Source organism: Anguilla rostrata, chromosome 6 (assembly GCF_018555375.3).
Source record: "Anguilla rostrata isolate EN2019 chromosome 6, ASM1855537v3, whole genome shotgun sequence".
NCBI classification, from domain to species: Eukaryota; Metazoa; Chordata; class Actinopteri; order Anguilliformes; family Anguillidae; genus Anguilla; species Anguilla rostrata.
Window position 1 is genome coordinate 53036726 of NC_057938.1, and position 25897 is coordinate 53062622.

Genomic DNA, 25897 nt, shown 5'->3' on the forward strand with positions numbered 1-25897 from the left:
CGTCCATACAGATGCATTTCAGTTCATTTCTTTTCCACTGAAGTTAATTAACAGTTGTGAGAGTTTGTACTGATACATCCATTAACAGAACTATTGTAAGTACAATGTTGGTAGCCATCTTGGGTAGAAACAAATAAATAACTAACATAATGAATGTAGCTAGCTAGCAATATGGTAAGATTAGCCTTTAGCTATTGAATGTGAAGTAAAACAAATAAAAATACTACTTTCCTGGTTGTGACAGTGAGTACACATGCAGGCAAAACAAGGTTCCGGTTTGTGTGTCCAGGGGCCAAAGTTATGTAAGAGACAGATGTGCTGAGCCCTGCTCACCGTGTGGGTGGGTTTCCTCAGCTCCCTACCGACTGCGGTAGGGGAAGCGGAAACCGGAGAGACTACAGGAGCCATTCCGTGCCATTCAGTTGCATCATAACAGTGGACACACATCTGAACTGAAAAAGTCTTAAGGGGGAGTATGACGATTATGTACGCAAAGTTCCTCTCACTGATCTCGAAAGCACAGCCTCCAGGGAACAGGCCAGTTTTGGCTCCGAAAAAAGTTCAAAGGGTTTGGCAAACCGGAGAAAAAGCAAAGGTCAATGCACTCTCACAATGCATAAGCCTCTGTCTGCATACATATACGTGCAATACACAGGCTTTTAAGGGTTAATCTGGCCCAAAAGTAAAGGTAATCCCAGCATAAATAAATACAAGCCTTAATTCCATCCATTATGAGCGGAAAAATGCACGACTGCAAAAGAGCACGCGGATAGCCGTTAATTTTCTCCCCCGGAAAAAAAAGGCCATCGCGCACGTTTTTTACACCCAGCAAGCTCGGGACACGGTTCGATCCGTGCGCGTGATTTGTACCGATGCAGGCAGGCTTCCCTTCGGTCTCGCACATTCTCCCTCTCTCTCTCGCTGGGGAAACGTGGGCATCGGGCCTCTTTATGAATCCTGTGTGTGCTGATCTGGCCTTTTGTTAGCAGTCAAATTTACAGCCCCAGAAACTGCTGAGACCGAAGCTCGGGTTTTTTTTTTTTTTTTTCCCCTCCCCAGGAGTGATTTTTCGATGTTGTACAAGAGAGAGGGAGCGTAAGGTCATCACCCGCCCACAGTGTTCAAAACGGCAAAACAAAGAACATAAAAAAAAACTAAAATTAAATTTAAAAAAGAAACATGTAATTCACAACGCCCTCACAAGTTTAAGTTTGATCAAGCAGGCAAATTTTAGCAATTAAAGTCTAATTAAAACACTCTCCAATTTCCCAAACTTCACTTTACCTCAAATTTCCCAGCATGGTCTGAAAAAGTACACAAACAAAGCAAGGAATGAACTACATGCACCAGAGCCCACGCTGGAACTTTAATTGCTTTTCAAAATATACATGCTCACCTCAGCCACCTAACCGGCTTATCCAGCCTCAGCACCGTATAAAACTATGTGAATTTCATCTTCCGGGAATGGAAGGAAGTTCATCCTGATAAGGCTTCTATGATAAGGAACACTGGGTGTCGTCCGATTGTCCTTAGCAGGGCTAACATCCAAAACACGAATGGAGCAACAGTAATTTTTAGTCAAGTACCGGGGCAAGGTAGCAAGCAGATGAAAATTCTGCCTCCATATAATGTATAACATAACAACGAATAGGAAAACTATATATTCCAACCATTTTTATTTTTCTAATTTAAATACAGCACGAGAAATGAAAATGATGAAGGACGACGCGTCCGAGAACACGCGCTTCTTTCAAATCAGAAACGGTGCAGAGACAAAGTCCCGTTAATCCCCGTCTGAGCTGCGGAATTCAAACCCCGATTTTCGGCAGGCTTTAGTTCCCCCTCATCCTGCGCGCTCGTTCGCTCTTTAATTCAGAAGCAGCCGTTGTCATCGGTGACCCCCTGACGCGCTCCCGCCGTTTCAGAAAAGCCGCGCCGGGGGATTATTTAGACTCATCTCCGAGACGGAGTCAGTTAGAATTGCAAAGTAATCCCCCGCCCCGTCCAGTTATAGGTCAGCGCCACTCACAAAGATACACACTGCCCCTCCCCCACCGCCCCCACCTCCCCCCGTCGCCCCCTCTGCCCCTCCGCCCCCCTCAAATACCCGAAAAGGTCAGCGGCAAAAAAAAAAAAAGTCTCAACTGACCTGCGGATAAATGCCAACTCCAGCGCTACAGGAATATGCTAAAGCCCCATGTGAAACAACAATAGCCTATTAAATCTCTTAAAGAGGACCAGGCCCTTTCAGGTGGGGCCCGCTGCTCTGACAAAAAAAAAAAAAACTGCAAATGCGATCGCTAGCTCAATACAGGAGCGCACTAGAAAGAAACGGGCTCCCCCGACTCGCATAAATATTACCGAATCGGAGAGAGAGACGGAAGCTGGAACGGAATTCTGAACAGGGGGAAGAAAAACACAAACGCAGAGAGTATAAAAAAATAAATAAATAAATAAAAAATCAGGAGATGTTAAAAACCCCATTTTGTTTTTCTTTCTCCCTGTTAGGGATAGAGTGTATGTTAGAAATGATTTTAGATGTGGAGCGGTGACAAGCGAATATAACCGGAACTGGCCATTTTTAATCAACTGCTGGGTCTGTTTCCCTGCCAACTAATACGCACACAGACGCTCCCGCTAGATGGGTGGTGGGGGTGGGGGGGGTTAGGGTTAGGGTTGGGTCCCGTCAGTAACTCACCCTTTCCGGTCGTTGTACATCCTGTTGACCAGTTTTTAAATCAACTGCTGCGTCTGTTTCCCTGCCAAACTAATACGACGCCACAGACCGCGTCCCGGGGTGATGGGGTGTTTGGGGGGGGAGAGCGAGAGGGGGCCAGGTCCCGTCAGTAACTCACCCTTTCCGGTCGTTGTACATCCTGTTGACCCGGTCCCACTCGGCGTTGAGCTGGGTCAGCGCGTCCCCGATCTGGGCCACCTCGGAGCGGGACGCCTCCTGGATGGCGTCCGGCTGTCTCTCGTGGATCGCCGCCACCTGGTCCTCCAGCCTCTCCAGGCTGTCCTTGATGTTCTGAGAGGAACGCAGACACGGGGTCGCAAAATGGCGGACGCGTCAGTGAACACCCACCACCCCCCCAAGCAGGTCAGAACACAGCTGCTGACAGATGGGAGTCACGACTACAGGGGAAAGGAGTCAAACCCCTCGCCCTCCTCCTCTTGACTAATGGGGCTTGTCGACTTCAACCTGGGGCCAGTGCAACGACAAATCCCGCTCCCTTCCGACTGCACATCTTCCATGGGATAGGGGAAGCGATAGCCCATCATGCCATCTAAGGATCAGGTCAATTTACCCCTTCATTGCTGGGAGCCGGAGAGTGAACAGTCAGAGGGACAGGGCAGTCATGTCCGTGTGTGTGTGTGTGTGTGGTGTGTGTGCGTGTGTATATATGTGTGCGTGTCCACACACGGGTGTGTTAAAGATGAACAGGCTAATGGACTGCCACTGGCATCCGACAGAATCTTCAAAAGAAGCAGATGAAATGTTACTGAGCCATATTATACCTTTTTTCAATTAAAATTTAAATTTTCTTCAAAGCTTTGACCTGGAGGAACACTCTCCCCCCCCCCTCCCTGGACACACCTGGTTTCATTTTTCAATTGAAAAATTCTGGCTTCATAGCACTCCATAAAAATCCTCACAGAATATTGTATCGTTCTATTGCAGACTGTCCATAGACGGATTACAGTCTATCCAAGCTTTGCACTTGCTTCATTTAGCAGATTAATCGGAATTAAAACCACCCCGATTTGAATTTATAACTATAAAAAGCATACGCCAATTTATGGAAACCATGTACAGTAGGATATGTAACAAATATTACAATCGGCAGAATGTGCAGAAACTCATACGGTTCACAGAAACCTGTAACGTGCAGTTAGGCTGACTTCACCTTACAGTAGGAGCAAAAAAATCTAATTCCACTGCCTAATCTTGACCAATCCAAATGGGGGTTAAAGGTCAAGGCTGACCAATGATGGACTTAGGAGGAAAGAGATGCCCGCCCGAAACTGCTGGCCCCTCGCCTGCCTCTTGAATGTGACAAGAACCCTTGACGATCGCGATTTTGAAGCATAACTACACGTGTTTCTCACACAGCAAGCGTTCCCCTGAATCGAAATTCGCTCAGAACTGCAAAGTTGAACACCATCTCAAACTCCCAATACGAGTGCTTAGCATAACTTCACGCCACCATTTTTATGCAAAGTTCAAACACTGTTTAATAGGCACTTTTTATAATCTTTTAATAAAGCTGGAAAAGTTTTACACGCTGGAATCACTGTGTATTTTGTACTGGATTATAGGCTAATGCAGTTATCGCCAATTAGCACACGAACCTTTGCTCTCACAAAGGAGAACAAATAAAAAAAACTTAAAATTCAAAGGTGGAATCGGGGTTAGCAACACGCCTCAGAGCTTTCAATTATCCTTAATTAACAATAGCAAGCAGAAAGCCACCATTTCATCAGAGAAGATTTATCCGAAAATGAAATTAAAACAAGTTTATAATGAGGCATTGGGGAGACAAGACAGCGGAGTCTGTACAAAGGTAGCTGCCTTAAAAAATCCAATTATTTTTGGTTCCATTGGCACCCCTTTTACACAGGGTCAATTTAGATAAATCTATAATACTCCCAGCTGTCCTTACAGACAGTCAGCCACCCAGACTGTTTAAAATACAGACAGGCAAAACAGGGATAATGACATAACCTTTGCTCCACCTAGTGGCCGTGTGGGGAAACGAACACACTGAAACACGATCTTTCACACAGACTCTCTCTCCCTCTCTCATTCTCCCCTTCTCTTTACCTCCCTCAGGCTCCCCCCTTTCCTTCCCTCTCCACCCCTCTCTCACACAGTCACATTTCTCTCTGTTCCTCTGTCTCACCTTCTCTCTGTCCCTCACACTCTCACCCTCCCCACATCCAATCGCTTTCTCTCTCCTTTTCTCTCTCTGTCTCTTTCCCTCAAACACTCTCTCTCTCTCTCACGCTCCCTCTCTCTGCCTGTTACTCACTCATACACACACACACACACACACACACACACACACACTCTCATCCCCCCAGCCCCCTCTCTCCCAACCTCTTTCCCCCTCCCTCTCTCTCGCTGCCCCTCCATCTCTCTCTGTCTTTCTCCTCCCCACCCTCCCCCTCCTCTCTCCCTCTTTCCCTCTCACTCTCTCTACACACACACACACACTCACACACCCCCCTCACCTTGAGCGCGTCCTCCTGGCTGGAGAAGTCCTCGTACAGACCCCGGCTCAGCTCCGTGGAGTTCAGGAGGAGCTCGTTGTCGGCCATGGCCAGCAGGACCTTGTTGATGTCCAGCAGGTAGTCGGAGGGCAGGAGGGACGGCGTCTTCACCTCCGTCACCACCACCACCTCCTCTTCCTCCTCCTGCACCTCCTCCTCCTCCACCACCTCCTCCCTGCTCGGTGTCGCCTCCTGTCGGGAAAGGGGAGCCGCGTTACCCTGGTCCATGTCCGAACGTCCCGTCAGCTCACAGCAAGAGGACCCGCCCCGAACCCTCTCTCTCCTCTCCTCGGGGCGAGCCACGCCCAAAACTGCGCACGGTACCAACTGCAGCTCCGCCCGCCCCTCAACACACGAGAAACAGAAGAGCAAACAGCCGGGGCGGGGAAACAGGTGACCACCTGATACACCTGGATAAACTCCCAGCTAAGATTACAGTACAAACATGCACAGAACAGCACAAGCGTAAATGCAGACCACGTGTTGAGGAATAGCTATCAGTGGACACGTTGATGCTCAGTAAAAAGCACTATGGCACCAAACGTATAAGTTCATGGAGAAAAAAGGACAATGATCCATGCTATGATATTAACCTTAAAGTTCAACAACTTCACCCATGAAACAGCGGTTCAAGAAACCTCGATTGCTTGTGGTGGCAGCACGATAAGTTCAGGAATTCTGGGAAATGCAGTCCACAACCCAGAGGCAAGACAGTACAAGTGTACTCACCAGAGACGTCTTATCCACTACAGCTCCCAGCAGCCCCGGGGAAACCTCTTTCCTTGGCTCCGACCAACTGAATGCAATTCCATCATGGGAGACCTCAGTAGTCTGCTGAACTCGGAGAATGTTCAACTCCTGTGAGAAATAAAAAATAAAAAAATCTTTATCTCTACACAAACAAATCTATTTATTGAGATATAGCTTTATTGTACTGTGAAAACAACTCGATATCAATTTAGCTCATTAGCTCATCTCAGTGTGAAAAATAGATTGGAGTCGGGTCGCCACAACAACAATTAGATGTTGTTGTTGTCAGCATTATTCAGTGTTTGGGGGGTGTACTGACTCTCAGGGTGGTGTTAGTGGGAGTTTGGGGGGTGTAAGTGTTAGTAAGAGTTTGGGTGGTGTTAGTGGCAGATTGGGTGGTGTTACTGAGAGTTTGGGGCTGTGTACTGACCCTCATGGTGGTGTACTGCATCTGCAGCCGGAGCAGATTCCTGCGCAGCTCCTCTTTCTTGGCCTCGTCCGGGATCTGCAGGAGCACCTCCTCGCCCCTCCTCAGCACCTCCTCCACGTGCGCCTTCTCCTCATCCACCTGCAAGGGGGCAGCAGTGAGTGAGCAGACTTCGCACCAGAGCTCCAGTCTGACAGCACTGTTCTCCCCACCCCACCCCATGTAAAACAAGCCAAACAGGCTGCCCCCCGCCCCCCCTCCGAGGGTTCAGAGTGACATTCATCCAACATTCATGAAAGAGGGAGCCTGACCGCTATAATACTGGCGGCTCCAGTCAGCCCAGAGTTCAGCCCGATTAGCGCCTAGCCGACCCCTCAGACAGCTTCATCCTCCTGCCATTTCGTTTGCGAATAACTGCAGAGACACTGGTCACCTTCCCACACAGGCTAAAGGTCCTCTCACTCAAACTAAGCCTCCAGTCCCCCACCACACTCATACCACTTTCACAGCTGTGGATAATTTAACGTACTTTCACACAATAAGGGCAGTTTTGTTCTCTTTAATCACTTAGGAAAATGTTGGGAAATTTTCAATCGAGTCTCTTTCTTCTTGCACCTGCTGTCTCTCTCTCTCTCTCTCTCTCTCTCTCTCGAGACTACTTTGCTCCATTACAGAATCACTGACCTTTTCGTCCCTGATCTTTTGCACTGTATGCCATGTTTGCCTTGCAAATCTCTCTGGATAAGAGCGACTGCTAAATGCCAGTAAGGTTAATATTAGCAACGAGCCTTCAATGGCCACCTGCATGGCACAGAGATGTGGGACTGCCGTCAAAAACTTCGCTATCAAACAAGAAAAAAAAGTTTAACGTTTTGTGGGCGCTCCGATTTCAAGGGCAATTTAGGACAAAATAAAACTTCCCCAGCACGACGTAGACAAGTACAGGTTTGTACGGACTACGTGACAGTTACATTACTTTCACAGATTCATAAAAATCTGCCCTTTTGAGCTTGATATTTCAGCGTGGTATGACCTTCACGAGAACCTGTTCTGATGTAGGACAGGGTGTGCGGGCCGGCCATGGAACTGGCGGTGATAAATGGACAGGGCTGGACAGCCAGGACTTCACATATCCTTGAGGAACAAGGCTACTCTCTGAAGTTTTGCCCTTGACATAAAAAAGTTACATTCGTTTATGTAACCAGGCAGGTCAACGGAGAATAGTGATATAATTATTTATCCTTGTTTTTTTGCAAGTATCTACCCTTACTGAACCACATAGATCAACAAAGAACAGTAATATAACGATTTATGCTCGTTTGTTTGTAGGAATCTAACCTTACTGAACCAGGTAGGTCAATTGAGAACAGTAATAAAATGATTCATACTTGTTTATTTGTATCTTCCAACCTTACTGAGCCAGGTAGGTCAACCAAGAACAGTAATATAATGATTTATATTTGTACATTTATATTACTCTTTACCTGATTAATCCAGGTAGGTCAAACTTGAACAGTAATATAATGATTTATATTTGTTTTAATCTGACCTTTATTAAAACAGGTAAGTCACCTGAGAGGCTAAGCACTTTTTCTGCAGTAGCCACCTGGAGAAGCAAAGTGGGTAGGAATCGTGTGGCCAATCAGATATAGGCCAAATGAACAAAGCCGTTTTTTGTGTACATTTGGTCAGGAGCCCGAGGTTAACACCGTAGCCTTTTTAAAAAGAACTACAGGAGCTTCACCAGTTAGCCATGAGAAGGGAACAGGGTGGTGTGGCTGCTGGGATGGACGGACGGACAGACAGACAGAGTGACAGCTCTGAAGGAAGTACCTTGTCGTCATCCTGGGCAGGATCTTGTTGTGCATCCAGAGCACTGAGACTGGCCAGTAACTCTCCCTCAAAGTCCAGGAGCTGCCTGGAGCTCAGGGTCACCGGGGCCTGCACCTCCCGCACCTCCTGCATCTCCACGGCAACAGGCTCCAGGCTCGTCGACAGCTGGGCAGACAGCGAAACATCAGCATTATATTAGCAACAGGCACAAATCATTGAGGTGTGTTTAATCGACACACACACACACACGTATGTGCACATATACATATAACAGAGAGACGCACAAACACACACACAATACATATGTACACGTATGCAAATAACACACACAAACACACACACAATACGTATGTACACATATACAAATAACAGACACACACACACAAATGTTGATCAGATTTTACATTAATTTACTACTTCCATCATGTGAGCTTAAAGGCCATTTTCTTGTGAAGTTACCATAGCTTCTTCTCCAGCAAAAACCGCCATTCACCCACCAGCTGGGTATTTTATTCATCGATAGAAGCCCCCCAACCCCCACCCCCACCCCCCGCCCCGCCCCCACAGACCACACGCCCTACACTAACCCTGGCGGCTCTGATATGCTGGGACACCTTGTCGAAGTTGCGGTTGAGGTCGGCCAGTTTGGGCTCCACCACCTCCCTGCAGGCGGGCCCCCTGCTGGTCATGAGGATGACGGCCTGGTCCCGCGCGCTGTCCACCCGCAGGCTGATGTCCTTCAGCTCGGCCTGCAGGGCCTACAGGGGCCAGACAAGGTCTGTTGGCTTTGGTTGCGACGCAGCATTCAAACGATCAGTTAAAGCAGTTGACTGCAGTTGGCTCATCACACCCGGTTTACCGGGTCCGATTGGCCAGCTTGCTGATTTTAAAGTGAGCAGGAAGAGCAGTGGGGTCCTGCGGAACTCCAGGGAGCCAGACAGTCTTACCTTCACCACCTCTTCCTTCTCATTGGCCGGCAGCTTCTCAGTCTCGTCCAGGTGTATCTCCGTCTGGTACAGCCAGGTGCTGATGTGGGCCAGGTTCTCGTCGAAGATCTCCACCTCGTTCTGGTGGTTCTGCGGAGGTGGTGTCGGAGAACGTCAACGCCCGGTACAATTGAAACGCAGCCCTCCCCCTCCCCCCAACCCCACCCCCCCATCCCCATTCTGGAACTGCCGGCATCCCACCTGTGGAACAGCTGTGACTCAGAGGCACTCAACACCACGTTCAGTCACATTTCTTAGCCCATGGCGTTCACCTATTTAACGACAGCCGCAAGATGTGGAAGCAAAGCTTGCTAAAAAAATCACTTTTTCAGACAGAAGGCGTTCGTCTGGAAAGCACTTTGAGCTGTATTGCTTCAAAGGGGCTATACAAATTGCTATTATTTGTTTCACATGAATCCCACCAACAGCCCAATAGAATTGCACAGCTCTCTTATTCCAGCCAAGAGGCGAAATAAGAGGGTAGATCAAAGGAAATATAAGGTTCTGCACTCAGTACTTTTTTTTATGACAAGCTCATTTTTCACCGTTTTATCCCCATTCCATAAAAACCCAAGAGAGCAACTTTCTTTTTACGAACGTGCAGTTGGAAGAGAATGTCCTCTGATCTACAGATCTCGGTTTTTATTTACAGCCTCAGAGAGCAGAAAGCTGCTTCAGATTCAAAATCTGGGCCCGTTTTGTACTTTTGGTGCGAAGTTTAGAGCCCCAATTAAAACAGGGAGCTCTGACTGACAGTGGGTTCTCTAATTAACTTGCAGCTACATTTGTCGACATTTTCGAGCCTGGTGTACATAGACTGCAAAAAAGGAATTTAATGAGTTTCTAATTTAGCCAATGCAAAGAATTTTGAATTTTACAATGTACCGATTTAAGCATCTGTAGCAATGTGCACTGAGATTTCAAGGCACAATTTAGTTTTTGACTAATGAGGGGAAAAAAAGTTAACATTTAAATGATGAAGTTACTTTAGTGTTTCTTCTCAGACAGAAGAGTGATGAGTTCCTCTCCCAGGTTGTGTTTTCAGAGGGTAAAATTTGGGCAGAATGAGCGTTAATAATCGAAGGGGGGGACCCCCACTCCAGAAGATGCCCCGGAGTGCCCCGGCAGAGGGGTAAAAACCCGGATTTGTCCCCCTTCCTGCGAGGCAGACCCACCAGCACGGTGCTGAGCCAGTCCTCGGTCCCGGTCCGAACCCGGTTCCAGCCGGCGTCGAGCGCACACAGCCTCTCCTCCAGCGTCTCCTCGCTCCCCTCCACCAGGCCCTGCAGGGCGGCGCTGCTCTCCGTCACCCGCGTCAGCTCCGCCTTCCTCCTCTCCAGCTCCTTCAGCAGACCCTGCAGGGAGAGAGGGAGGGGGGAGAGGGGAGGGAGGGAGGGAAAGGGAAAGGAGGGAGAGGAGAGAGAGAGAAAGGAAAGGGGAGAGAGAGGGGGGAGGGGGAGAGAGAGAGGGAAAGGAAAGGAGGGAGAGAGAGAGAGAAAAGGAGACAGGGGGAGATAGAAAGAGGAAGGGAGAGAGGGGAGAGAGAAAGTGAGTTAAAAGCACAAACATATGCACATTCATGCGTACACATGCATTCACATGCACAAAAATGCGCACGACACACCTTTTCAGATACAAAAGAATTGCTACGACCACACATGCATACCACTACACACAAATACACACATGTACAGCATATCAACAATGCAGAGCACACCACCCATATAAACAGCATTTGAATGTTTCATATAAAGCAGGAGCACACACAATCACATTAGTTCATTAAAGCACCCGAGTACACACAATCCACAATTAGCACACACATTAAAGCATCGTTCCTGAGCCGCTGACCATTCAAAGCCCTGAAAACAGTTCAACCCAGAAGAGCACATCCCTCGGTTTCCAGAACCCTGCAGAAGTTGAACTTTTTCTGCCTCTGTTAGCATCACCCCCGTTAGCCTCACTCACATTAGCACAGCCCCGTTAGCATCACCCCCGTTAGCCTCACTCACATTAGCCCAGCCTCGTTAGCATCACCCCCATTAGCCTCACTCACGTTAGCACCACCCTCATTAGCATCATTCACGTTAGCATCACCCCTGTTAGCCTCACACACGTTAGCATCACCCCTGTTAGCCTCACTCACGTAAGCCCAGCCTTGTTAGCATCACCCCTGTTAGCCTCACACACGTTAGCATCACCCCCGTTAGCCTCACTCACGTTAGCATCACCCCCCTTAGCCTCACTCACGTTAGCCCAGCCCCGTTAGCATCACCCCCGTTAGCCTCACTCACGTTAGCCCAGCCGATCTCGGCGTCGATGTCGGCCGGCATGCTTCCCGCGGAGTTCTTCTGGTCCAGGGCGGTCTCGGTGGCGGACAGCCACTCGCGGAGGCAGCCGCTCTCCTTCTGCAGCTTGTGGGACAGGGCGAGCGCCTTCTCCAGGTCCTGCTTCCCCTCCGTCACCTGGGACGGGCGAGGGGGGGGGAGGTGGGCGGTGGAGAGAGGGGGATCGCTTAGCCACGGACGCGCGCCACGTTTTAGAGAAAAGCCTCGACTGCCCCAAACACAGCAGCCCTCTTTTCTAACAAAATCATCTCTATAAAACCTAAACCGCAAGTGTAGAACACAAGGTTCAGTTGAGAAATCATTAAAGAGCTAATGTGGCAAAAAAAAATACAGTATCATATTACGCATAAGAGTACACAGATGCATCCACGATGGATTTTAAGGTGCAAGAACCCACACGTCAGGCAAGGTTCAATTTGTGCTGCACAGACTCATTTTCCGCAGAAATGCGTATTTTATGGTGCGCTGCGACCGTGTGAATTCCCCCTCTGCCATATTAAAAATGAGTCCTGAGCAGCAGTAACTGGTGCAGTCATCTTGCGGATGATTTCCCCAGACAGCCCGCACCAGCTGCGCGATGGGGAGCGACAGAGAGAGTGGGGCAGAACTCCTCAGAGAGGAAGAGGATGAGGAGGGGAGGGCAGGGGCGTGGGGGCGGGGAAGGGCAGGGCGGGGGTACCTGCGCACCCAGGTCGTTGTAGAGCAGTTTGAGGGCGGTAAGAGGAGAGGAGGGGAAGCAGGGGTGCAGGGCGGGGTGCTGGACGGGGCGGTTACCTGCCCCCAGGTCGTTGTACAGCAGCTTGAGGGCGGTAAGAGGAAGAGGAAGAGGAAGAGGAAGAGTAGGGGAGCGGTTACCTGCGCCCCCAGGTCGTTGTAGAGCAGTTTGAGGGCAGTAAGAGGAAGAGGAAGAGTAGGGGAGCGGGTACCTGTGCCCCCAGGTCGTTGTAGAGCAGTTTGAGGGAGGTAAGAGGAAGAGGAGGGGTGCGGGGCGGGGCAGGGCGGGGCAGGGAGCGGGACGGGGCGGTTACCTGCGCCCCCAGGTCGTTGTACAGCAGTTTGAGGGCGGTCAGCTGCTCGTCCATGCTCTTGGGGTTCTCAGTCTGCTGCTTCTGCACAATCTGCCGGCCCGTCTTGATCACCGTCTCCACCTCCAGCTTCACCTCGCTCAGCACCTTGTACAGTTTCTGGAACAGAACCGCGGGAGCGAGACCGTCAAACACCCAGGACCCGGGAACCAGAACGGGTAAGGGGGGGGGGGGGCAAGAGAAAGAGAACTGGGAGGATGAAAAACAAAAAAAAACCTGGGGGAGGGGCGCAGGGGGCCACGGACTCCCTTTTGGTCGGTTTGCAAATGGGAGGCCCTGGATACAGCAACGCCCCCCCCAGTCCATGGCCCACAGCCTTGTGGGTGGAAATGAGGCTCTAGACCCGTCAAGGGGAATGGGCGTGCGGATGCTAATTGTGTTTCGGCGCACAGGGATTCTCCCGCAGCAGGAATTTAGCGGATCTGGCTCTCTCTCTCTCCCGCGCACGGGTTCGGGGGAGCGGGAGACTTATCTCCGGTAAGCAGAGCGGCGCGGTGGGTGGGTGGGGGGCGTTTTCGGCAGGGGCGCTATCGCCCCCGGGCACAGGCGGCACGTCGGCCCCCGAACCCGAGCGGGAGCTCACCATGCAGCCGTTGAGCCGGGTCTGGATCTCCTCGGGCTCCACCTCCCGGACGTCCAGCACGTGGAGCTCGGCCTTGGCGCCCTCCAGCACCCGCCGGCAGTCCAGCATGCGCTGCTCGAAGTTGGCCGGCTTCTGGAAGAGCTGGAACTTGGTCGATATCTCGCGGAGCTTCCTCTGCAAAGGGGCGGAGGGGGGAAGGAAGGGAGGGTTTTAGCAGGAAGCGTTTAAAATAGAAAGGCTAAATTTCAGCGCAGTGCGCTGTACGGGTGTGTATGTGGCCCCTGTTAGCGTCACTCACGTTAGCCCAGCCCAGTTAGCCTCACTCACATTAGCATCCTCCCTGTTAGCATCACCCCTGTTAGCCTAGCCCTGTTAGCATCACCCACATTAGCCTCACTCACGTTAGCATCACCCCTGTTAGCTTAGCCCCGTTAGCATCTCCCCCGTTAGCCTCACTCACGTTAGCATCACCCCCGTTAGCCTCACTCACGTTAGCATCTCCCCCGTTAGCCTCACTCAGGTTAGCATCACCCCCATTAGCCTCACTCACGTTAGCATCACCCCCATTAGCATCACCCCCATTAGCCTCACCCCTGTTAGCCTAGCCCCGTTAGCATCCCCCACATTAGCCCAGTCCCCCCACCTGCAGCTGGTCCAGCATGGTGCCCCCGCGGGGGGGGGCCTTGCCCTCTGGGCACACGGCTGGGAGGCTGCCCACGTTCCGCCGCCGGAGGTCCTCCAGGGTGGCCTCGTGGGCCGCGATCTCCGCCTGGATGGTCTGGGCGGGAGCGAGAGAGACGTTCGAACTACATCACCTGTGATTCATATAACACTACGATTTATTTAAGGACTCGCCTGTCTAAGGGACTGACCTGTCTAGAGACTCAACAGTTTAAGGACTCACCTGCCTAAGGACTCACCTGTGTAAGGACTCACCTGTGTAAGGACTCACCTGTGTAAGAGACTCACTGGTACTAACCAACCCCAGACCTGCTTAGCCCGGTCCGTATGACACCAGAAAATCAGGCTATTGGGTTCGTTTGTTTTGGCTAGCAGCCGCAACCGTAAAAACCCATCTCTGTGTGTGTATGTGTGTGTGTGTGTTTTGTGATTATTGTGCAAAGTGGGGACCGGTACCTGGGCCTCGTGGGGCAGCTGCAGGGCGTCCACCCTGTCGGTGAGGTAGGAGGTGAGCGTCTGGTCCAGCTGGGAGAGGGAGGTCTGCAGGGCCTGCAGGGCCTGCTCGCTCTCACGCACCTGCGGCAGCTGCTGCTCCAGAGAGATCTGCCTGTTCACAGCCTGAGAGAGAGAGAGAGAGAGAGAGAGACAATGAATATATATACCACACACACGAGTGTGCACACACATGCTACCCACACACACGCACACACACATATACCACACACACACGTGTACACACACGTGCGCACACACACACACACACACGTGTACACACGTATGCGCGCGCACACACACACACACACACACACACACGCACATACACACACGTGCACACACACACACACACACACACTGACCTGGTGGCTGAGCTGGTCGTAGCGGCTGTTGAAGGCCTCCAGCTTCTCGCTGATGATCTCATCCAGGATTCCGCCATCAATCAGCGTCTGGCCCAGCTCCCGGATCTGCGTGCGGTTGTCGCCTGGGTGACGCAAGACCGACTCCAGAGACTGGGAGAGACGGGGGGGGGGGGGGTCAACAGGCTTTTTTACCCTGGCACATACAGTCAGGAGCAATGGAAGAGAGAAGCTTCGCAACCCTCTTTCCTGGAAAAGCTACAAAGCGCTTCTGTGTCATGTAGAGCAGGCAGGAGGCAATGGAACCCATGCAGTGCGACCAAGTGCTGAACTGTGTCTATCTATCAATCAATCAATCAATCAATCAATCAATCAATCAATCAATCAAAACTTTTCACTCTGATTTGTCTGTATCAGTGACTCAGCAATGGCTCTCCGCCCACAGACAAATCATTTTCTTGTGTCTAAAACTGTGTACAACGGTGAGACAGAAACAGAGAGACAGAGAGAGAGAAAAATGAGAGAGAGAGAGTATGAGGACAGAGAGGAAAGAAAGGAAGAGGAAGAACGGGTCTAGGCAATCCACTGGAGTACCCCCCACCACCACCAGGTGGAGCAGTGGTCATGCCATCCACTCTGCTTGATTGCAGGCATGCCTTACAGCGTCTTAATTAGTCTGTGACCCATACATAGGACAGCCAATCAGGGCTTTGTGAGGCCTCTTCTAAAACAAAGCTTGGTGTGCGTGTGCGAGGCAGTGAGTGAGTGAGTGAGTGAGGAGAGAGAGAGAGAGAGAGAGAGAGGGAGACAGACTGCAGACAGCGGGGTAACTGCAGCACAGGCTCAGTACCTCAGGTGAGGAGTGAGTGAGTGAGGAGAGAGAGAGAGAGAGGGAGAGGGAGACAGACTGCAGACAGCGGGGTAACTGCAGCACAAGGCCTCAGTACCTCCAGGGTGAGGGAGTGAGGGAGTGAGTGAGGAGAGAGAGAGAGAGAGAGAGAGAGGGAGAGGGAGACAGACTGCAGACAGCGGGGTAACTGCAGCACAAGGCCTCAGTACCTCCAGGGCCTCGCTGACGGCCTCGCTGCTCTCCGGAAGGTTCTCCGTGGCCTGGACGCGCTCCTCCAGGCTGCTCAGCCAGCCGTTCTCCATCTCCAGGTACTGCAGCAGCTCGATCCAGCAGGACCACACCTCCTAGCAACAGAGCAGGTCACGCATGCTTTAATAATGTCTCCAGCAAGCGTATCAAACATCAGTCAGCAAACTTAGCACAACCTGACTGCACACTTAGTGCAACCTGACTGCACACTTAGCGCAACCTCTCTGCACACTTAGCACAACCTCTCTGCACACTTAGCACAACCTCACTGCACACTTAGCACAACCTCACTGCACACTTAGCACAACTGCTCTGTACACTTAGCACAACCTCTCTGTACACTTAGCACAACCTCTCTGTACACTTAGAACAACCTCACTGTACACATGCCATATTAGACAATGAACTAGACCCTCTGGTGACTAAAATGAAACCAAAAAACTGAGGCACTGAAGCACTTAAGCACTGAAACACTGAAGCAGTGAAACACTGAAGCACTGAGGCACTGAAGCAGTGAAACACTGAACCACTGAAGCACTGAGGCACTGAAGCAGTGAAACACTGAACCACTGAAGCACTGAGGCACTGAAGCGGCGCTGTTCCGGTGGTTTCCGCACCTCCAGAGTGTGGCACTTGCTCTTAAATCGGTCACACAGCTTTTGGTAATTTTTCAGGACCCCGCCGAGGTCGGCCATCAGGTCCTGGCCACCAGGGGGCGATTTCGCCACCAGAGTGTTGATGTTGTCCTTCAGTATCTTCACTCGCACTTCCTTCTGTAACACATCCTCTTTGGCCCTCTGGAAGCAGGAAGTGAAATAGGAGGGGGGGGGTCACATGACAATCTCAACAGCAATTCATCATCTACACAACACCACAACATAAGAGAAAATACAGCATTGATTACTAAAATGACTTTCATCATCACGGAGGTCACAGGAACACTGCAACAGCAGTTTATATGATATTAGGATATGCCCACTTCCTGATCCCCCGTAAACGTGAAATCTCACATTGAAACAGTTCGCATTTTAAATTCTAATTTTGTTCATTTGTAGGAAGAGGTGAAGCGGTTTGCTCAAGTGTAAAACAGCACCCCCAGGTGGGCCTCGAACCGTTTGCCGGGCGCACACGCACACACCACACACACACACACACACGCCACACACACACCCCCACCTTCATCTCGTCCAAGGCTCCCTCCAGGTCCTCCGGACTCTTGTACTCGAAGTCCCGCATGAGGAACTCTTCGTCCGCCTGCGCCATCCATTCCCGCATCTCCGCCAAGTCCTTCCGCAAATTCACCGCCTTCTCCCGGACCTCCGACACCCCCTCCCGGTGGCTCAGGAGCTGGGGAATACACACGCGCCACGCTGTTAGCGACCCGGGACGCGGCCGTTAGCGACTCGGGATGTGTACGTTAGCGACCCGGGATGTGTACGTTAGCGACCATGGATGTGTACGTTAGCGACCATGGATGTGTACGTTAGCGACCTGGGATGTGTACGTTAGCGACCCGGAATGTGTAGGTTAGCGACCCGGGATGTGTACGTTAGCGACCCGGGATGTGTACGTTAGCGACCAGGGATGTGTACGTTAGCGACCCTGGATGTGTACGTTAGCGACCCGGGATGTGTACGTTAGCGACCCGGGATGTGTACGTTAGCGACCATGGATGTGTACGTTAGCGACCAGGGATGTGTACGTTAGCGACCCGGGATGTGTACGTTAGCGACCCGGGATGTGTACGTTAGCGACCTGGGATGCGTCCGTTATCAACCCGGGATGTGTACGTTAGCAACCTGGGATGTGTACGTTAGCGACCTGGGACGCGTTCGTTAGCGACTTGGGACGCGTCCATTAGCGACTTGGGACGTGTACGTTAGCGACCCGGGATGTGGCCGCTAGCATCTCGGGACGTGTTCGTTAGCGACCTGGGACACGTCTGTTAGCGACATGGGACGCATCCGTTAGTGACCCGGGATGCGTCAGTTAACCAGGGACTGAGACGCTCAAAATTAAACTCATGCAAAAATTCTGTGGAACCAACAGTGAGGCGTTTCACGAAAAAGCGCTGATATTTAACGTGCCAAGATTAGAGAGAGGGGGGGTTTTAATTTGATTAGTCCGGACATTAATCTCATACCGCACTGTGCACTTCCATCCTGCATAAGTGCCATAGTTAATGTACCTCGCTCAAACAGTGCCCCACACTCCACTAAATTTACTGTATGAGGCAAATTATCATAAACTAAAATACGAGCAAGACAAATAAAATTTACATAGCAAAAAATGTGAATTTTTATGGCATCTAATTGTTTAATAAAGTGCTGTTTTAACAAATACATATAATTCTACTTTGTGCAACAGAAATGAAAACAAATGGAAACTATTAATACAAGAAATGCTATTATGCCATATAATTATCATATTACAAGAAACTGAACCAGGTCACTCTGAGGAGACCAGATGCTGCTTTTTTCTCATTTTATTATTTCATTGCTTGGATACACTTTATACTGTATCTAACACATACTACAACACATTTACCCCTCAACTTTTCCCGCAGCATAAAAGCTAATATAGCACGCTAGGGGCTACTATACCTAACGTAGCATGCTATGGGCTACTATAGCTTATGTAGCACGCTAAGGGCTACTAAAGCTAATGTAGCACGCTAAGGGTTACGAAAGCCAATGTAGCATGCTAAGGGTTACTACAGGTTATGTAGCACACTAAGGGTTACTGAAGCTAATGTAGCATGCTAATGGTTACTACAGCAGTGAGTGAGCTGACAGGTGCCGACAACATCAGTCTGCACTCTGCTAATTAAGAGGGAAATAACATCCCTTTCACCCAGAAGACACTGAGCCCCGGTTACCGCTCCATCCCATAATACGCCCGCCCCCGCATCGCATCATGTTTTATTAAAACACCCGCCTTTGGTTTCGGTGTTATACGAGCGCTCTAGTCGTGTCTCCTCCCTGCTTTCCGAGGCAGCGCTTTTGAAAAGAGGGTTGACGCACCGCTACACAGAAAAGGGATAAACGACCTCCCAAATGTAATCACATGACCCGCAGTGAAAAGGGGCGACAAGCATCCAGGGGTTGCCATGTCGAACGTAAACTCAGCCTTGTGTTTGATGCATTTAGCGCTGAGACGCGATGACGCGTACCCCCCGACCCCCCACCGGCGCGCGGTTGCCGCCTCCCCCTCACCTGCTTGCTCAGGGTCCCCCACCGGCCCTGCAGCTCCTCCAGCCGAGGCTGCCCCCAGCTGGTGAGGCCGGGTACTGCGCACGTCTGCACTGCGCTCACGTTCTCCTCCATCTGCTTCAGAGCCGTGTCCGTGGCCTCCATCTCGTTCGCCAACTCCTGGAAAGAGCCGGGGGGGGGGGGGCATGTCCCTCAGAGCGCGTTTCCAGGAAGTCACAATAACCGCGTAAAAAAATTGAAAAAGCCGCCAAAAAGCCACACTGATACCTTTTGGCAAGCCCTCTGCGCTACAACAGAACCCAAACAAAGGGTTCCGTGCCCAACATTCCAGAGAGGCCAATGCTCATCAATGCGTAAATGAGGTTATACACACACACACACACACGCCACACTACTGCAACACCACACACACACACACCCCACACACACACCACTCACACCACCAGCAACACACACACACACACACGCACGCACGCACACACAACAGAACCCACAGCGCTCCCTGCTGGTCGTTTCAGCAGCAGGCTTTGGCGATAAGGCTCTCCTGTGTGTCGTGTGAAATGGTGTTTTTCCATGGAAAAAACACAGCAGGCACATCGCGGACAGGGTGGAACATAAAGAGGGCGCTCCACAGTAAAAACAATCATGCGCAATGAATATGAATTAACTGTTTTATGAATGTGCTACAGTGATCCTAAAAGCACATCTGTTCAGCCGGGGTATGTTTGCTTTTCAACCAGTTAGATACCCACATAGGAGACATGCCGAATTTATGATACACGCATTACACATATTTCTGAATTTCAGATACACAAGTACACCGTTTTATGTTTTTACACACGCAGCATGGCTACTCATTGTCCAGAGAGCACAGGGTAAGGTTTGTGAAATAAAATCAGTGTGTGCATGCAAAGATGGGCGTGGTCTGACGGTAAGCCACGCCCCCATGTGGGGGAAAGGAGGCGGAGTCACTGACCGTGCACCGGTTGAGCTCCTCCTGCAGTTTCTCAGCGTCCCCCAGTGTGGAAACGTCCCGAGCCAACACCGCCTGCGCCCCGTCCAGCCACTTCTCCACCTGCGCCGACGTCACCTGCCAGAGACTCCGCCCGTTACTCCACCCCCAGGACACCCCGACGCCCCCCCCCCCCCCCTAAACACCAACCCCAAACACCCCCAAATTCTACCTCTCTACTCACCAAACCATATAAGGTCAAGACATTTTCATATTGGATAAAACCTTTGAGAACCAAATGACAATAAAACCAAATACCAAGCTGACCATCAAAAAGGTTACACATTAAAATTACAGTCAGTTTCATGCTTAATTAATTAAGCCAGAATGAAGCTACAATAATTGGTTGTAACAAAAATCAGCATATGTACACTGGCCCTCCTGGACTGGAGAGGCACAGCCCTGTTTTAAATGTGTGTATAGAGAGTGCACTGTGTTAGCTGTGCTATAGCCTGCGCCTGTATGTGTACAGAGATAATGATGATGGAGGTCAGAGCGAGCAGTGTTAGCAGCGTGCCGTTAGCTGAGCTCTAGCCTGCGCCGCCTGCGTACCTGTGCATCTTTGAGGCTCCCCAGCAGGCAGCGCAGGGCCCCCAGCTCATCCTGCGCCCTGCAGGAGAGCTCGCTCCACCTCTGCTGCTCCGTGGGATCAGCGGCACGCAGCTGCTCCACCTCCGCACACAGGGTCTGAGCACAGGGAGCACAGGGAGCACAGGGTTACTGAGCACAGGGAGCACAGGGTTACTGAGCACAGGGAGCACAGGGTTACTGAGCACAGGGAGCACAGGGTTACTGAGCACAGGGAGCACGGGGTTACTGAGCACAGAGATCACACTGGGCCTGAACACAGAGAGCGCAGGGTTACTGAACACAGGGAGCACACAGGGACTGAGCACAGGGAGCACAGCATTACTCAGCACAGGGAGCACAGAGTTACTGAGCACAAGGAGCACGGGGTTACTGAGCACAGAGATCACACTGGGGCTGAACACAGAGAGCGCAGGGTTACTGAACACAGGGAGCACACAGGGACTGAGCACAGGGAGCACAGGGTTACCGAGCACAGGGAGCACAGGGTTACTGAGCACAGGGAGCACAGTAACTGGGCACAACAAACCTGAGCACAAATGCTTAGCACACTACTGTGATGGAGGCTGCAAAAATATGACCTACAGCACAGTTTAGAACCCATACACCACCTGCAAGATCACTGGCGGCAGGCACCACACTAATATAAGATAAGAGCCTGAATCAGACTGAACGTATCAGATTGGATAAATCAGACTGGATGGGGCGTTTGTGGTTAAGGGCTGACCGTGTGGGCATGTCAAAACAAAGATGTTTTGGGGTGAGACGGGGGGGGTAGGGGGGCATGCCCGGCTCCCCCCCCCTCCAGGCGCCAGGCCTGGAACGTGGCATGATTTCAGCTCCCTGATAAGAGTCCCACAGCTGACTCGCACTGCCAAACTGTTTAGGTTATTTGGGCTTGTGTTAAAGTCACCAATATCAACCGCAGAAAGTGTATGCTCATAAGAGAACCATAAAGCATCCAACTATCTATGAACTTATCTCAAGTCAAATTTCAACTCAAATTTATTTATAAAGCACGTTTAAATACAACCCACGTTGACCAAAATGCTGTAACCGGAACACACAGATATCTCAGCTCTCCTATCTGTTATCCATCTTCCTATCTATCCATCTTTTTATCTATTCTCATCATCAGTCTATCATCCGTCTGTCTGTCTACCTGTCTCCCATCCCCCCCCCCCCCCCCATCCTCTGTCTGCATACAGCAGCTCTGTCTGTAGAGACGCAGCGTTTACACCCCCCTGCCCCCCCCCCCACCCCGCCCCGCCCCGGAACTCGCCTCCGCTTTTCCCACGGCGTCCTCCGCGGTCGTCACGCCGACGATGCCCTCACGCAGCGCGCTGATCCTGGCCTCGGTCGCCTCGAACGCGCTGGGCGTGGTCTCCATGGCGACCTGCATTTCCTGGGAGGCGGCGTTGGCCAGGGCTTCGGAGGTAAACAGGCGAGAGGTCAGGTTCCTTAACGCTCCGAGCCAATCACCATCGCGACAGCTTTTACGTTAAAAATTTACTATCAATTCATTCAATTCATAGTGTGAGAACATCCCAGAATGTCCCTTTAAGGCTAAAACATAAAGCAACCAATCATATTATTAAATTATTCAAATGAGCACTTCAGTAATATATGACATGACATGAGTCATATCTAATATATCACAGTTTGCTCAGTCCATTTTCCTTTCAATACATTAGTTCCTAATACAAAATAGTTAATTTAACAGGATGGCAGGATGTCAAACACTTCTCTTCGATGGCAGTGACAACTTCAAGGTAAAAAAAATGTAGCAGGGCTTGTTTCCAGCTCAAATTAAATGGGGGTGCAGTTGTCCATCTGAGCCACTAGGGGGACTAACAAACTAACTGCTCGAGGGAGGACTGAGAGAGCAGTGGGCTGAGATGTCTGTGTGGGGGACCTGCTTGCTCTTGCCAAGCAGCCCAGATGTTCGGACTTCTCGCCTCACAATGGAAAGAACGCGTCCAGAAACTACCAGGCGGAGAAAACTCCTCAAGACCCAGTGATTCACGCGTCAAAAATGCCAAAACTACAAACAGCCATGAGCTTCACTCCCATCCCATCTCTTCCAACGCCCCCGCCCCCCGCCCCCCCCCCAAACCGACAGACCCACAGGACCGTGAACGTCAATATCCAAATACAGACCAAAAAATAAATAAACACACGAGCAGGCCGTTTATCAGCGGTCGACAAAAACTAATTATGCGACTCCAGGAATCCGGAGTCAAATACTTTGGCTGTGGGGTCACACATATAACACACATATATATAAACATGTATATATATATATATGTTTACCCAGGCCGGGGGGAAGAGAAAACAAAGCCTTTAGATTTACTCCGCGACGCGGCCGTAAACCTCTCCGGAACGCCGCCAGCCGCGGATGCCACGGCAACGCAGATGTCAGCGCGGCTGACAGGCGGAGATTAACGGGCAGCGGCGGTAAAGGCTGTCCTCTCCCCCGTCTTCAATCCCGCCGTGAACGCGCGCTGTCCCCAGCGCCGTAAATACCGCCTCTTTTTTTTGTTGTTCTTGTTGTCACGGGAGCAGTGGAACCCCGGTGCATAATTGGCGAGTGTTTACATACACGGGGTGAGGGGGGGGGGGGAGGCACCGTGGGGGCCTGTGTGGAGGGCGGGCCCGCCGGACCCTGTCATGACAGAAGCCCCCCCCCCCCCCCCCCACCCCCCCTCGCCAGACACAGAACAGTTTTGTTTGGCCCGCCGCCAAAAAACCGCCGAGCCGTACAAGTAGGGCCTCCGCGCGCGCACTTTCCTTCTAAGGTCAGGAAGACAAATGCACTCCTCTTTTCTTCCCCCTCTCTCTCTCTCCCTCTCTCTCTTTCTCTCTCTCTCTCTCATAAATTCCATCCTATGGAACAGAGAGAAGCTGACAGGTTTCAGAACCCACCCCCTCCCTGTCCCCCCCCCCACCCCCCCCCCCCCTTCACGAGTGGTCAGGGGTTACTAATGGCCGATCAGAAGCTGGAAAGCCTGTGATTGACAGGGACCAGGGGGGCGCGGAGTTGTGGAGTGGTGAACAAGGAGACGTTCCGCTCAGGTGCTTTTTTTATTTTTCCAGGCTGAATTTTTCCAGACTTTACCAGGTTCACTCATTCATGAAACTTTGTCTTCTTCAATAACAATCAGACCAAAGAGGCGTCAGGGCTGAACCGCACGTTAGCAGGTGACAGGCTACTCCGAAGCTCTGTACAGGTGCAACACACTATAAACACACCGGGTACACACACGGGTACAGCACTTTTTTGAGGTCCCGTGTCGTTAGAAATCAGCGTGAACCTGAAATTCACCGTGGCAGTTGTATTCCGTTCACGCGCCATTGGCCCGAATGAGTCGAGCGGCAGCTGACGTTGCCGCGGTGACGGCTTACCCGCGCTGAGCTCCAGGTCCCTGTTCTGCAGTTCCTCCAGCAGGGCGGCGTAGCGGGCGGAGAGGGCCGCGGCGTCCTCCAGGACGAAGGCCGGGACGGACAGCTCGCCGGCCAGCTCCGCCGCGCCGGCGGCTAGCTCCTTCATCTGCGGCCCCAGCGCCACCAGCTCGGCTAGTCTGGCCTGGACAGAGCCGAAAAAACAGACCCCGTCAGCAGATTCTATTGAAGGTTTGAGTAAGCGTTTTAAAAAGCCCACATTCAGGTCCGCTCGATATACCCCAGGTACGCACAACCAAGTACACTTTTCCCTGGGTCTCAGCTCCCAAAAACCAGGCTCTTACAGTGAAGCGGCACCCTGAGCGCAACTACACTACCCATAAGCCCCTGCAGGTGTGAGCCAGGGAGTGGGTGTTCCGGGCGGGACGGGGGGCGGGGGGCAGCTCACCTCGCAGTCGGAGTTCAGCGTCTCCAGGTCGGCCTTCTCGGGCGCGGCCCCGCCCGAGGCCCTCAGCCACGCCTCCGGCCCGTCCATGGCCCCGCCCGCGGCGCGGAGGCGGGCCGAGTGCGCGCCGACGCGCTCCTGCAGGCGGAAGCGCTCCTTCAGCTCCTCCAGGAGCGGCCGGCAGCTCCTCCACTGCTCCTCCGCCGACGCCAGGGCGCTCCGCACCTCCTCTCCTCCGGGCACGCCGTCTGCACGGAGGAGACGAAAACAAAAACAAACCCCTTTTCACACAGAACCAACAGTCCAAATGCCGCAAGTTAAGATGGATGACAAATTTCTCTGGAGATGCCTATTGCCATGGTGACCCGCTATGGCTAAAGAACAGCAGGGGAAAGGCACGGAAGATAAATACAGGTTTATATCCTACAACCTGGGCTTTCAACAGGGGATCCGCGAAAGGTACCATGGGGAGTCTGCGATTGATTCGATCGCATACTCAAACTCCCCCAGTCTGCTATCGTTATGAAACCTTTTTTTTTAAAATACAACCCTTTTTGGGGTTACATGACGGCAATTTGCAGGATACCTGTGAGACTGGGCGTGGGTCTTGAATCAAAACCGTTTAAAAACCCCTGTTCCACAAGTGAAAATAAGCAGTGGACTACATCTCCCAAGGTTTAAACAGAAAGTGGACTACATCTCCCATGAGCCCCTCCTGTTCCATCATTACCAGAAAGAGGTGGAAGGGAGTTGTCTATAAACGCACATCTGCTCTGGTGGAAAATCCCAGTCTTTCGCAGGCTGGCAGGCCACACAGCTGAGCCAATAAGAGAGCTTTCCGGAGACCTCGGAGAACCATGAGCACTCCTCCCAAAGAGAAAGAAAGTGTTCTGCCCTTCATTTTATCGCTCTACCCATATCTCCTCTCCACTGCTCATCCTCCACAGAAAGCCAAACAAACGCATTCCACTGGGGAGCAACTTCTGATTTCTGATTTCTAAGAACAACAAGACCTTTGTTCCAAACAAAAAAAAAGAAAACATAGACCTACAAATATGCAACAGGGCCCCAGACAGGGAAGTATGGCAGTATATTCTTTACCCAACACACCCTCTAAAGGCTGACTGTAGCTCTGTGTAAATACACACACACACACATACATACAAGCATGCAAACGCACACACGTATGCACATACACACACACACACACGAGCATGCGTACACACTCTCACACACACATATCACACACATTGTTTTGGCACACGCATTCACTGAATTCCAGTCTAAAGTTTAATACATATCTCACCGGCACCAGTGA

At 51.3% G+C, this 25897-nt stretch overlaps 1 protein-coding gene across 1 annotated transcript in view; it reads right to left on the bottom strand.

Moving 5' to 3' along the window:
- Positions 1–25897, bottom strand: part of utrn (utrophin) — a 195696-nt gene that overhangs the window by 133541 nt on the left and 36258 nt on the right. Inside the window, exons 19-41 of the mRNA XM_064341251.1 lie at positions 24583–24827; positions 24138–24318; positions 22015–22160; positions 20697–20831; positions 20109–20222; positions 19136–19291; positions 17097–17267; positions 16538–16717; positions 15881–16015; positions 14825–14974; positions 14424–14585; positions 13930–14064; positions 13287–13460; positions 12647–12802; positions 11565–11735; positions 10446–10625; positions 9232–9360; positions 8872–9042; positions 8285–8449; positions 6455–6592; positions 6004–6132; positions 5236–5466; positions 2856–3028 (exon numbers count right to left, since the gene is read on the bottom strand). Coding sequence (XP_064197321.1) covers positions 2856–3028; positions 5236–5466; positions 6004–6132; positions 6455–6592; positions 8285–8449; positions 8872–9042; positions 9232–9360; positions 10446–10625; positions 11565–11735; positions 12647–12802; positions 13287–13460; positions 13930–14064; positions 14424–14585; positions 14825–14974; positions 15881–16015; positions 16538–16717; positions 17097–17267; positions 19136–19291; positions 20109–20222; positions 20697–20831; positions 22015–22160; positions 24138–24318; positions 24583–24827 — 3727 coding nt within the window. The remainder of the gene's footprint in view (positions 1–2855; positions 3029–5235; positions 5467–6003; positions 6133–6454; positions 6593–8284; positions 8450–8871; positions 9043–9231; positions 9361–10445; positions 10626–11564; positions 11736–12646; positions 12803–13286; positions 13461–13929; positions 14065–14423; positions 14586–14824; positions 14975–15880; positions 16016–16537; positions 16718–17096; positions 17268–19135; positions 19292–20108; positions 20223–20696; positions 20832–22014; positions 22161–24137; positions 24319–24582; positions 24828–25897) is intronic.